The 14,220-nt window shown below is 31.8% G+C and overlaps 1 protein-coding gene across 2 annotated transcripts in view; it reads right to left on the bottom strand.

Moving 5' to 3' along the window:
* Window positions 1–273: 273 nt before the first annotated feature.
* LOC144974645 (uncharacterized) overlaps window positions 274–14,220 on the bottom strand; it is a 37,345-nt gene continuing 23,398 nt past the window's right edge. Inside the window, exons 11-25 of one of the 2 annotated variants that reach the window (XM_078917723.1) lie at window positions 11,858–11,908; window positions 11,507–11,565; window positions 10,884–10,955; window positions 9,676–9,744; window positions 8,602–8,682; window positions 8,205–8,264; window positions 7,854–7,873; window positions 7,600–7,699; window positions 6,668–6,805; window positions 6,025–6,124; window positions 5,219–5,454; window positions 4,731–4,853; window positions 3,919–3,978; window positions 2,296–2,465; window positions 451–606 (exon numbers count right to left, since the gene is read on the bottom strand). In XM_078917723.1, the coding sequence (XP_078773849.1) occupies window positions 570–606; window positions 2,296–2,465; window positions 3,919–3,978; window positions 4,731–4,853; window positions 5,219–5,454; window positions 6,025–6,124; window positions 6,668–6,805; window positions 7,600–7,699; window positions 7,854–7,873; window positions 8,205–8,264; window positions 8,602–8,682; window positions 9,676–9,744; window positions 10,884–10,955; window positions 11,507–11,565; window positions 11,858–11,908 (1,376 nt within the window). In that variant the 3' untranslated portion in view covers window positions 451–569. Of the gene's footprint in view, window positions 607–2,295; window positions 2,466–3,918; window positions 3,979–4,730; window positions 4,854–5,218; window positions 5,455–6,024; window positions 6,125–6,667; window positions 6,806–7,599; window positions 7,700–7,853; window positions 7,874–8,173; window positions 8,265–8,601; window positions 8,683–9,675; window positions 9,745–10,883; window positions 10,956–11,506; window positions 11,566–11,857; window positions 11,909–14,220 lie in introns of both variants that reach the window. The other variant, XR_013645784.1, reaches the window with a different exon arrangement.

Genomic DNA, 14,220 nt, shown 5'->3' on the forward strand with positions numbered 1-14,220 from the left:
CAGCCGCAGTGTAGCACCACAAACTGAGCTAGGCCACACAGCACAGTGGGGATTCGAACTTGGTAGTTTTCGGGTACGAAACAAAGACTGCTACTGAGCCATACTGCTCCCACTTAAAATAAAAACCATCATTAAAAAAAAAACAAAAAAAAAAACAAAAAAAACATACCAATTTCTGTTTTAGTAAACATAAAACAAAATGGAAGTCGTATACAGGCATTGTTGTAATGCTGCTTATTTCTGATCCCCTCTAACTGTCGTTGAAAGGGAATCTTTTTGTTCAATGGAAGACAATATAGTGTTTTTTTCAAGACTATTCTTTATATAATGCTGTTATAACGTTCAGTGATTAGAATTTACATACAAGAGTTTTGCCAAACAAAGAACCATAATATCTGTGCATCTCCATACACTTCCACTATTAATCCAATCAATTGTCTTTGAGGAAAAAAAAACACATCCAAAGTTTTCACACAAGGCTGAAGTTAGCACATTCCATAAATGGACGTGACGTGTTGAAGACATAAATAATGCTGATTATATTTCATTTTTAGGGCAAGATTGACTGTTCATGTACATGACGCAGCACGAAGGACGTCCAACCATCTGCAATGGAGGATTAAATAATACCAGTTAATAAAAGAATTCAGTAAAACTCAAATTTCTTTTTTTTATAGTATTGAGATTAATCTGCATCTTCCTGTTATCCTTTATATATCTTTTCAACTTTTAAACGATTAGTTGACGAACTGGGTAAATTGATGAAGTGTAACAAATTTATCAATATACGCTAAAATAATCAACCAAATGCATAAAATGAATTCTAAGTTTCATGCGTGTCGTGAAAATATTCCATCACTTTTTGAACCAAAAATCAGGGATTATATCACTCAGGCACCTAACAATTTATGAGGAATTTTAATTTCCAACTTTACATTGCTAATTCCTGACATGCTTCCTCTTGTTCTACAACGCATTAGTCTTGAAGCTATGAGATACACAATTTTGGTGTCAATTTTCATTTTAAAATCTTAAAATAAATAAATAAACCCAAAGCAATTAAAAGAAATATTTTTCTTAAAATGACAACAAACAATTCTATCACAATTTAGCATGTAAAAACAAGACAAAACGTGTTTTAAAAAAAATTTTCAACATCAAGTGTTTAAAAGCATTTTTTTCTTTCTCAATTGCAGTAACTTCAAAATTATGTTATTTATATTTGTCATTTTATTAATTTATTTTTTTATAATATTTTTTATTTTGCTTAAAAAACAGTTAATAAGTGACACTAAGCCAAAGAAACAAAGGCCACAGAAATGCCAGTCTATTCCCTGAATGGAAGAATGCAATAGTAATTGTGAACTACCATCCCAATCTGATATTGTCTATATGAGAACCAGACAGTGAAAATTAAATTTTATGTCTAAATTTGATTTAAATTAGTAGCCCTTTATTGACGAGAATGAATGAATGAATGAATGAATGAATGAATGAATGAATGAATGAATGAATGAATAGTAATAATACGAATAATAATAATAATAATAATAATAATAATAATAATAATAATGATGATGATGATGATGATGATGATGATGATGATGATGATGATAATAATAATAATGGCGATGATGATGATGATGATGATGATGATAATAATAATAATGACAATAATAATAATCGCGATGATGATGATGATGATGATGATGATGATGATGATGATGATGATAATGATAATAATAATAATGATGATGATGATGATGATGATGATGATGATGATAATAATAATAATAATAATAATAATAATAATTATAGTAGTAGTAATGATGATGATAATAATATTTCTAGTGCACCAATGTTTTACAGTAATCAAGACACGCTAATTTAACCTTACAACCAAAATACAAGCATTAATTGAGAAATATATCTAAGCTATACAAAGTTGTCTGTTCGTTAAAATGAAATAAAAAAAAAAAAAATTAAAAAAAATAAAAAATAAAAAAAATAAAAAATAAAACAGACAAAACCAAAACAAGAAAATAAAAACAAAATAAAATTAATAAAGTTCCCTTTATTCATCCCTAAGATGAAATTAAAATTAGTCTTCAGGGTCTATTCCATGAGAAGACTGGAATATTCCAGGCATAGAAAGAAGCGAGTACCTTTTGGGTAAAAAACAAAAGACCATCGTGCTGAGCCATGCTGCTCCATTAAATCACTTGACTTAAAAAAAAAAAAAAATTATTTTTTTATTAACTAGTTCATTAAAAAAAAAAAAAAAAGATGACATACTTAGTAACAGCGGCTGCACTGTCAGTTCTAAATATCAATCTTTGTTTCGTTTTCTCAAGATTGGGCATGACTCGTGAGGTCACAGGGTCACCACTAGTCTTTGAAACCAGTGGCTGAGTGTTCTGGTGGCTCAACTCAAATAGTAGGTCAGGTTCTGCTCCTTCGTACCACTAGAAAATAAAATAAAATGGCCGAGATTTAAGGAAAAAAAATGTTACTTTTGCAAAACCTTAACATTCAAGATTAAATCACAACTTAACAAATGAGTTCAAATTCAATTAAAATTTTTTTCGATAACCTGTGAACGAATTGTAGTTTACACAATGGACAGTACAGAACTGTTTTACAATATATCATCATCTTATCAAAAAGATAGCAAGCAATTGTAACTGTTTCATTTACTAGGCTCAAAAATTAACTTTATGGACTCAGTTACGATACAGGACATGTATAAATATAACGTTTACACAACACAGTAATCAATTTCCTTAATAGTATCTATTTAGAGATACTTTGGCCTTAAAAATAAATATATACTGATTTTGTTTTTTGTATGCATGCTTATTATGTATCATGTAGTGTCGTGATTTTTAATTCGTTGTTTTTAAACATTTTTATTTTTATTATGTAAAGCGCTGCAGAGCACGATTAACGTGGATGTTTAGGCGCTATATAAATTCATTATTTACTATTTACTATATATGGAGTAATCATAAGGAAGTCAATGACAATAATTGTTATGTTAAATTCTGAAAAGGATGCTTAATCCTTTGCAAAATGTATTCTTGGGTTGAGATGGTTCAAGCATGTAGTAAGTAAAATGTGTGAAAAGTGAGGTTTTAATGCCCTTTTAGCAAAATGGCGGGCTGTATTAGAACTCAGGGAGCATGTAAGCTAATAACTTCAGAATCATTTTTTTTTTTGAAGATTAAAGTGTTTCTAAATTCTGTTTTGTCAGAAAAAAATTAAAACTATAAAAACAACAGGCATAAACGATCTTGCCAAATACAAATATTATGATAAAGACAAAAACATGGTCTAAGAATATATTGTTCAATCATCAAGTTTACAGTCACAATGACAAACAAAATTATATTTGAACTGCTATCAGCAGTTTGTTTGGAAGACGATTGAGCTTACTCGCCAAATGGTCAAGATTTGAATTCATTCCCAACCAAATCTTTTTTCTTATCATCACGTGCATAAATGACTAGTTCTCTATACGATTTGTCGAAAAGCACTTTCCGTTTCATGTGACATAAACCTTGACAAATTCTGGCTCTTTCGACCTCAGCAATCAAAAGGCCTTCTTATACAACTCGACTATGTGGTCTAGTGGTATGACACTCGCTTTCGGATCGGAAGGTCCTGGGTTCGAGCCTCGCGCTCGGCGCATAGTTGAGTCCTTGGAAAAGGCTCTTTACTCACATTCTCTCATCGTACTCAGGTGTAAAATGAGTACCTGGCTGTTAACAGCGTTGTCTTTGTCCGAAATATTGTAATATCGCCTAACAGGCGTCATGTCCCGTCCTTCATGTTAAATGTTGCTGTTGGCCAGGGACCCCTTGTAAAGCGCTTTGAGCACATTTAGTGGATATTGCGCATTATAAAGTTCTTACTTACAGTATTCATCCGTGTCACTTCGTATCCCAGTAAAGGCATACTCTCCCTTGCTGCCATATCCTGGTGACGAGACAAAACGAACAAAATTACTTTCACAGGGTTGTTGCTTAACTCATTCGACCCTAACACCGACTATATCCGTAGTTTACCGGGGTTACTTTTTCCCCCATGCCTATTTATTATATTTTTCTGAGACCATTTATAGGCGTAGTATCAAAGATAATATTTTTAAAAATTTTACATGTTAATGGTAGTTGAATAAAACTATCTATGCACATGCTCAGTTTTAATACACTTCTTTCTAAATTTGAAAAGTAGGAAAAATCTCTAGGATTGAGTGAGTTAATCAAAATAATTTCATTCAATTCACAAAAGCTTATCTAAGAAAAAGTTTCATGAGTTGTGAATAATTTGGAATTTATTATTTTATGACTTATTTTAACTTTTACAAACCCAAACTATGATCCAGCTGCTTGAATTTATTAACTTCCTTTTATGGTAATAGCAACGCATTTCTATGGTTAATATGTCTTTCTTTATAGGAGAAAGTGGTTTTCAAAACCTTTGTTTTATCAACATTGGTATAGCTTCATGATACGATAACAACTTAAGGAGAGATGACAAGGAACGAGGTCATAGAGTACCTGTTTAATAAACCAGACTGACTTAAGAAAAAAAAAAAAAAACCAAAAAAAAAAAAAACAACAACAAAAAAAAAAAAAAACAAAACAAAAAAAAAACAAACAAACAAACAAACCAAAAAACTTTTTCAGGTTACAAATAGAAGGTTCGTAATCCATAACGTTACTAACCTCACTCGCTTTGTACGTATACAAAACTTTTCCTTTGACAACAAACCAAAGCTTCTTCCATTTCCGATTTTTGAAAATCCATAAATAGCCACTCATATCAGACCCCTCATCATTGGCATGGACCTGAAGTTTGCAAAAAATATTTTTTTTAATGTGTAAACTATGGTGATTAAAATATACATGCTATACCAAAAAAACAAAAAAAAAAAAACAAAACAAAACAAAAAAAATCAATGCTTAAATTATAATCCTAAATTTTAATATCTCATATTTTTTATAAAAGCAAAAAAGTAAATCTAATTCAAATATTTGTTTTAAAAAGGAAAACAGTAATAATGCTTGTATGTTTATGTGATTTTCATTAAATCCATTAATATATTGTTAAATTAAGGAAGAGCACCATACATGCCATAATTATTATTAAATTATATAAATAAATAAATATGTGATTCAGTACTGTTTTAAGTCAATGCATTAAAATACTGCACCTCTTTAAGAACAGAGGGGCGAAAATTTCTCTTGTCTCCACTTTTTCGAATGCGTTGAAACCTTGTGAGCAGGCGGTTGAACCCAAGACTAGAATCTGTGGTGTCCTTGTCCCCCTCTCCATGCTTGTTGTTAGTGAGAGACGTGGGGCTCGTCGGATTGGAGCGGTCCTCACCACGGAATGATGATTTTCTCCATAGTTTACTGTCTGAATTTTGCTGGCTTTCTTTCAGCATGTCTGATGATAAGGAATTGACAATAAGAAATAAATTGTGTAGGAATTGTGTTGTTTCACTGACCAATGATGAAAAGTGCGGCTTGTTGGCCTTTGACCTTTAGAGAGTAAGAGTGTGATGCAAAGTTGAGGAGTCATTGGAAAAGCTCCTTACTCACATCTTTTTATCACAAGCACATGTAAAATGAATACAGCTGATATCATTTCTATTGAAAATAAATTGTAATAGCGCCTTACAGATGTCATATCTCATCCTACATACTCAGTGTTGCTGTTGTTTCGGTCACCCTTGCAAAGCACTAAGAGCACATTTAAAGGGATAAGCTCCCATAAAAGATAACATACTCTAATAACAACAGGTGGCAACACAGTTGAGAATGATTAAACTCCATTAGTATCTAGACTATTATTGTTATTGTTCTTGTCATTTTCATTGCTTTACTTCTCCCTGTATCATAAACCATGTTTAAAATCTTAATTTTGCAACAGTGCACTCCCCTAATTTGTAATTCTTCATACTGAGCTATCACAGAAAGATGCTTTTCATGAATGAAAAAGGGAAACGATTCTTACCACTATGCAATTTGTCATAGCACTGATTACACACCCTGGCAGGCTTATATTGGAGATATCGGAGAGGAGCTTTGTTGTTTGAACATTGCTGGCAGATGATCTAAGACATAAAATAAAAATATTAAAATGAGTTATACATATCTAGGAATTTTAAATGTATCTTTTTACTAGAAATCCAAATGGTTCTCTGCTACCGCCTTCTTTTACAAGGTAACTTAAAAATAATTCCTTTAAATCTTGAGACATTATAGAAATAACATCTTAAGATCACTTAAAATCTCAAGAAATAACATTCTTCTATTAAACCACATACTTGAATTTGGTAAAGTTAATGTACAAATAGCTTTTTTCCACATCTTTAATTTAACATTCATTTAACTTGTATGTAGGATTAAATCAAACACAAATTAAACGTTGTAAGTAAATTCTATTACTTGTAATTTCACATATGTATACATTGTCGCCATAGATTGTCAACTTTGTGTTTATACATTTATATGCATGCCATGTCTGTAAACGAATTTCCATTTTTCTTGGGATGAATAAAGTATATTATTATTATTATTATTATCATCATTATTATTATTATTATTATTATTATTATAAATCAATTCAAATCTGGAGAGAACACGATATAACTCACCCGTCCACAAGACCTACAATGATGTTTTCTCCACGTGATTGTGAATTCGCTGAGACATAACATACACATGGTGACTCTAGGATCAGGCACCCACAGCGGAGCCTTGGCTCCAAGCACAAAGTCTTTGTCTATGAGAGTCTGGGACAAAAAAGATTAAGTGGTGGATTTTGTTATCAGGCTCAGAACAACTAAGTCATAATGAAGTCAATTTCCATTCGGCTTTGGAGTCTGAGACTGTTCCCTGGAAGCTTATAATGACTTTTTTTAAATCTCGAGACTCATCAATAACAAAAATAAATGTTCCTTTAAACAGAGAATAAAAGAGAAAAAAACCCTATAAAATAAATAAATAAATAATAAAAAAAACAAACAAAACATATATATAAATGTGTATATATATATAATATATATATATATATATATATAGAGAGAGAGAGAGAGAGAGAGAGAGAGAGAGAGAGAGAGAGAGAGAGAGAGAGAGAGAATGAGTGAGATAGAGATGGAGAGACAAATAGATAAATAGAGAGACTTGAATCAAATTAATCAGAATATCCAGTAAAGCGTATAATTTGGACCACAAAAATCTGTAGATACGATTATATCGATAAGGTTGGTAGGTCTGTTAAAGCTAAGAAATTACTTTTTTTTTAAATCCAACCCCCCCCCCCCCCCTAAAACGAAAAAAAAAATGCAAACAACACACAAATAAACTTTAAACTTTGAAAACCTTAATCCTAAAAGGATCTTCATTATGAAAAAATGATGGCATTGGTTGGCAGTTAACTGTAGATAAGGATACAGCGAAAGTTAACATGAGACTAACTTTAAATAACACACCTTCATGAGTTTTTTTTGTTTTGTTTTTTCTTATATCATAGGAACTTGAGGTCCAGATGCAAAATATTTATAATAGAAAGGCAAGAATATCTTACTTGTGGCCCTTTCTGTGACTCAAATGTATTGAATCTTTTGACGTTCTCATCCAGAGCATTATGTAAGGCTGCTAACCATTCCTTCTTCTCTTGAGATGAGCTGAAAAGAGATCAGTGATTCGGTTGTAAAACAAACATTGCCACACTAAAAATAAATATATAAATAAATAAATAAAGTAAAATAAATAAATAAATATAATAATTGCGAACAAAATAGTTTGCAAAATTTATCCTTCAGGGAAAATGAGAAATACTTTGGTCTTAAGGTAAATGAAGAACCAAAGAACAATTAGAAATTCAATTGATTCTTACCTAGCACATAACGAAGAACTATTAGAAATTCAATTGATTCTTACCTAGCACATAACGAAGAACAATTAGAAACTCAATTGATACTTACCTAGCACATAACGAAGAACAATTAGAAATTCAATTGATTCTTACCTAGCACATAACGAAGAACAATTTGAAATTCAATTGATACTTACCTAGCACATAACGAAGAACAATTAGAAATTCAATTGATTCTTACCTAGCACATAACGAAGAACAATTGAATTCAATTGATATCTACCTAGCACATATAGAACTTGAATCAATTGATCTCTGATAGAGCTAATTATGTTGAACTCATTTTTGTAGACTTCCAGCTTGGAATTATTCACCTGTTGAGAAAAGAAGCAGTTCTCAGGGAAATAATCTCAGAGTGTTTTCATCACACTGAATTAAAATAATGACAAACTTATTTATTAACTCTAAAAGATAAAAAAAAAACAACAAAAAAACCCCCAAAACAAAACAAAAACAAACAAAAGAAAACAAAACACTAAAACGAAACAACGACACACAATAATGCCAAATATACATATATCAATATTCGTAATTTTTCTTTCCTTATATTTACACTTTACAAATAGAAAAGTATCACAATAGAACTATCAAAAAAAAAAACTTTTAAAACTTTTTAATGAATCTGATTTTCAATTCAATAGAAGGTGTTACCTTCATTCCTGACAAAGGAAGGATATTGTTGAGCTTGAAGCCACTGGTTACTGGGGTGGTGTAAAGAAGTACATCGGAAAACTGGTGGAGAAATGACAAAAAGAAAACTAAACTAAAAGTAATCAGCAAACACATCACGGGAAATAAAAAAAATTATTTTGTTGTTTTTTTTTCTTTTAATTTACAAAAAGATCATGACGACAAATTATACATAATGAATCTAAAAAAATAAAATAATAAAAACAAACCAAATTAAAAACCCCCAGATCATTTCTCCTTTGTTTATATTTATTTACAACTCAGTGAAGACAGAACTTCAATAATATTTTCTTTAAAAAAAAAAAGACTCACTAAATTATTTTCCCTATTGCTAAATGTCAGTTCAGGAACTCAACAGACAATTACACTCATAATTCTTGACTTAACATATTCTATTACCATTTATCCTGCTTTCATTTTTAGCTGAATAAGGGTTCTGCACCTGAAACATTTCTTATTAAGCATAGAGTTCTTTTTTTCTGAAGTTTATTTATTTACTTTTGTTACTGTCTAAAGTTTTATGGTCACAAGTAAACTTTACAATTGAACGCTTAGAAAAACTGCTTCTGGTTTATACAATAAACAAAGCTTGGAGGCTCTGGGGGGAGATAGTTGTAAGTTATTGATCCGATTATTTGTATCATTTGAACAAGTTTGAATAAACTGAAAAGCATCCATAATTACATGGTTTCTTAAATAATGAATGCTTAGGATGAGTAAATAGTTGGTAGAAAAAAATAATGGGTGATTAAAAGGAAACAGGAATGGCTTATTTTGAAATCAAATATTTATCTAAACCAAAAATCAATGAAAAGATTTTTTTATCTAAATCCAATTTTTTTTCTTCCTGAAGCCATAGTCAAAGTTCAGTGAATTTTGTATCTAAACTTTGGTGAGATATGCATGGAAAATATATAAAATCTTTGATCAGTTTGGACAAAATAGAAAAAAAAAAAAGAAAAAAGAACCAGCCTATGGTTCTCTCACGTTGAAATTAAATAACGTTTTTTTTTATTAAAAAAAAAATGAACATACCAAGAAAAACATTCGGGGTTGCATGACCTTCCTGGACACTTTCTGAAGCTCTCCTTGCTTGATGAATTCCTGGGGATATAATTTGACGATTCAAATTTACTGAATCCCGAACATGTAATAATAATAATAATAAATTGAGCTTTATATAGCGGAATATCCACTTAATGTGCTCAAAGCGCTTTACAAGGGGTCCCTGGTCAACAGCAACATTTAACATGTAGGACGGGACATGACGCCTGTTAGGCGATATTACAATTTTTCGGACAAAGACAACGCTGTTAACGGTATTCATTTTACATCTGAGTATGGTGAGTGAATCTGAGTAAAGAGCCTTTTCCAAGGACTCAACTATGGTAGCAACAACAATAAAATCAAGCTGATATCTATTTCAACTGAATGGCATTATAAACAAATGTTATTTATTCATAATTAAGACAATCATATACTTCTCACAAAATTACAAATAAAACTGTAATACTTTCTTTTTAAAAAATATACAATTAAATAAAGAAGGTAAACCATTTCTTGATATCCATCTATTTCATACAAACAGTTTACTCCTAAACTAAATCTAATTTTGATATACATTTTTAAAAAAGGTAAAAAAAAAAAAATTAAAAGAAAGAAAAATGAAGAGAAACAAGCTGTTCAATTCCAATTTTAAGAGTACACTCAAACTTCTTTATACCACCCCCTGTCATACCGCCAAACTCACAAACCACCAGCTTTTTGCCTGGAACAAACTGTTTATCAATATAAAAATACAAAAAAAACCCCCAAAACCCCATGGCAAAAACGCTTTATGTAAAAAGAGTAGAAAAAAATAGTTGTTACACCGCCAATGTTACCCAATAACATTGTCTTCCAAGTTTTTGGTCACGATGAAAATAGTAAATCTGTTAGATTCTTTTCATTTTGATGGATTTCTTTTTTTTGGGGGGATAATAGCTGTTTATACCTAGTTATAAAAATTATGATTTCCAATCAGAGTACAGATAACCTGACACTGATATGACCTTAATGTGTTGCAAGCGCCGTAAAACCCCTTAAAACAAACAAACAAGATTTCAGATAGTGATTCCAAATACTGTTTGAATCCTATACACCATTGACCGAATTCATCATAACGCCATACTTTCCACACCACCAATTTTGCCTTCATCCCAAACAGGGTAGTATAACGAGGTTCCATTGTACACTTTACTTACTCTGCCTGGTTGAATTACTTCAAACTGACCAATCAGTGACCGCTGAATCTCCAGCAACTTTTGCACATTATCCTGATGCAAAACGAAAAAATAAAAAATTATTAACAGAATCAAGCCAGCAAACCATGCAGGTAGCAATTCATATTACTACTTATTATAAGAAACATTTCAAAACTTATAAAACAAAAGTTATAATACTGATGTCATAAAGCATTATATCGACAAGTATCATAATTCTAATCATAGTGATTTAAGTTAATGATTCTTACTCATATCCATCTTGTGTCAAGGCAATATACCGAAAGCACAAATTGTGTTTTTAAATTAAAAAAACGTCGTAAGACCACAAGGTGAGTCTTTAACAAATATTTCTAATTTTGATATAAGAGATGATGCATCACTTCTCCTTAAAACAAGAACGTAACTGTTGTGATGCATTCAACTACAGTTCACTCCGGATAATCGCAACACCCTGGGATCAGCGAAAATGATGCGATGAACTGAAGTTTGTTGCAATTAACCAGTGACTTTTATATAGAATTAATTCCATTTCTTGCGAAATGTTGCGATTAACCGAGTTGCGATTATCCGGAGTGGACTGTATCATCCTTATAGATACTCACCCCATGTCTCATGCTTTCATTTGCATGATCTGCTACCTCAGTAACAATATTCAAAGCAACTGTAATGACAAAAAAAAAAAAAGCAGTTGAATGACATGAAATTTAAGTAGACAAATCTCGCGTTGATAAGGGAAAAATAAATTAATTAGAAAAATAATAATACAGAATAACAGAAAAAAAACCGAATGATCCTCACCTCAACAAGTCAGGAATGATAGCTCTTATTAGTGGTCAATCATACAATGATAAATATAGTCCACTGAACACTATGCATTTCATAATTGTTCATTAAACAATTGAATTCAATGACACATTCCAATCAACATACAACTCTGAAAAAAACAAACTTACTTGTAGTATTTTTATAGTCTTGAGAATGAGGGTGAAGATTTTTCAGATATTCTGCAAACAAAAATATAAAATATATTATATTAAATTTATAAACACAGCATCATTCAAAAACCATTTGATTCAACAAATAACTACAACTACCACAGCCCAATCAGAAATTGAAAAGCTTAAATACTTTATCTCAAAATGGAACGAATATTTATGATCCATTGCCTTCAAAAGATACACTAAGTTGAAGTGAATATGATGCTGAATATTTAATCTTCAATCAAAAATATGAAAGTGGGTTAAATTTATACTTTTATTGAGGAGAACAAGTATCGTTACATTAACTACAAGGGACTAAATTTCAAGTTTCTGGACGTTTTATCTCTAGCATGGGTGCCAGCAGGAAGAAGTGCTGAAACCTGAAACTAAAATCTCGACACTTTGCCAAACCTGAAAATGTTCCTACTGAAAATGCGGCCTAAACATTACTCTTATTTCATCACCGTTTTTATGCTATTAGGTTATTTTACTCAAAACACTGAAACCGGAGGTATTTGACTTCGAGATATCGAAAAACCGGAATTCCGACATGAACCGGAAAACTGGCATCCATGATCTCTAGATCCCTTTTTGGTATTTGATGCTCTCCTAAGAGTCCATATGGGCCGAGATCTACCAAGAGTGAAGTCATAATTTTTTCTGACCCCATGTCCACCCAGCATTGATTGAGTAACTGGATCTGTAAGATCTTTCAGAGGAGAGTTCTTTACTACAGTCTAGCATCCTATCCAAAGGCTAGTCAACAATTGCATTAACTCTAGCTCCATGGGCATAATGGCTCTGAAGGACCACTTATGTTGCTCTAAGACATAATACCAGGTTGAAGAAGCGGGAGGGTCACATTAGTTCATCATCAACTATTGTGGCTTGTACTCTTTAGTACATTGCCGGTCAGCTGTCTCCCCGTATCACGATCCTGTGCAGTACACATGAAGTCTGCGTTCTTTATAAAATCACTTTTGGCCATTCTTAGTTATTTAAATGTGTCATTCTCTGACTTCCTCTCGCTCTCTTTCCTTCAACCATCCCAGATGTCAAAGTAAGATTCTTATCATCACTGATTATTCTGCCCTAACCAACAAAAGGACAGTATCTGGGCTGACCCAGATCCAGCCAGTTTTGCCGCAATCGACACATTTAGTTTTTTCATTCATAACTCTTTAATTCTATTACATAGTGGAAGTCTTCTAACATTAAATAATAGCTGATGATAAATTGCGTTTTTCTGTTAGTCGGCGATTTCATTGACGTAATATGTTGCGTAATATTTTGAGATACTGTTCTTTCTTGGTTAAAGCCAAGCAAATAACTCTACCTGTAACCAACAAAAGGACAGTATCTTATACGACCGTCTCACATACTGTTCATCCTGGTTAACCGCAACGCAAAATGCCTCGTCCGTATTCACCAAAAGAACAGTATCTCAGTTAAGAATATAGCAAAATACGAATAACTCGATCGACAAACGTTTCACGTCAGCGAGGGCGAGCACTCGCCATCACGGACGAGTGAGAGGCAATGCTAAGTGTGTTTGACCTGGCGTGAGGGGATCTATCGGCTGTGGCGCTCGCTTGCCGAGATCAAACAAGTCAAGTTTGTAGGCGTGACTCTGATATAATATTACTACAGTAGACTATTCCTCAATCTTTTAGACCCTGACTCCTTTTTCAAGATGAGTCTATTTTATTAAGCATCATAGCTTTAATTTACGCTTATTGATGATTTTGGCTATCTTGCAAATTAGACTTTAATTGTGTATCAGGGTTTTGTCATTGTACAACGATATGGGGTGAGTGAGTGATAGTGAATTAAACCTAAGAATAGCTGGAAAATAGGGTATGTTCCCCCACACACACATCCCTTTTTGTTTTAAAATCAATATCTTCCTTGTCATAGGAAACGAAAAGCATGAAATGGAACGAAATCTGTTGTTACATTTATACTGAATGAAATAGGCGACACCATTCTTACTAAATTTAAAAGGTGCCTAAATTATGAGCTAATAAGATGAACAGAAAAATTATTTTGTCTTTAGCTAATTTCGCCCACAGGGAGTTACAATAGTACAATTTAGATAAAACAAGGGAATTAATTAAAAGTTCTGCTATATTAAATTACGAATTTTGCTTATTTTATTCATTTCTATGTACATAGATTTATGGTGTTATTCGAGTAGCAGCTTGTTATGGAAAGATGTTTATCAATGATGACGCTAAGGTTTTTTGCTTTATTTGAAAATTCTTTTGTGCTATTTCCGAGAGAAATAGGTGAATTATTTGCCTTCCACACTTTAAAATCTCAGTTTTACTATCATT

Source organism: Berghia stephanieae, chromosome 6 (genome assembly GCF_034508935.2).
Source record: "Berghia stephanieae isolate SIO BIC M18660-M18661 chromosome 6, UCSD_Bste_1.3, whole genome shotgun sequence".
Classification (NCBI taxonomy): domain Eukaryota; kingdom Metazoa; phylum Mollusca; class Gastropoda; order Nudibranchia; family Aeolidiidae; genus Berghia; species Berghia stephanieae.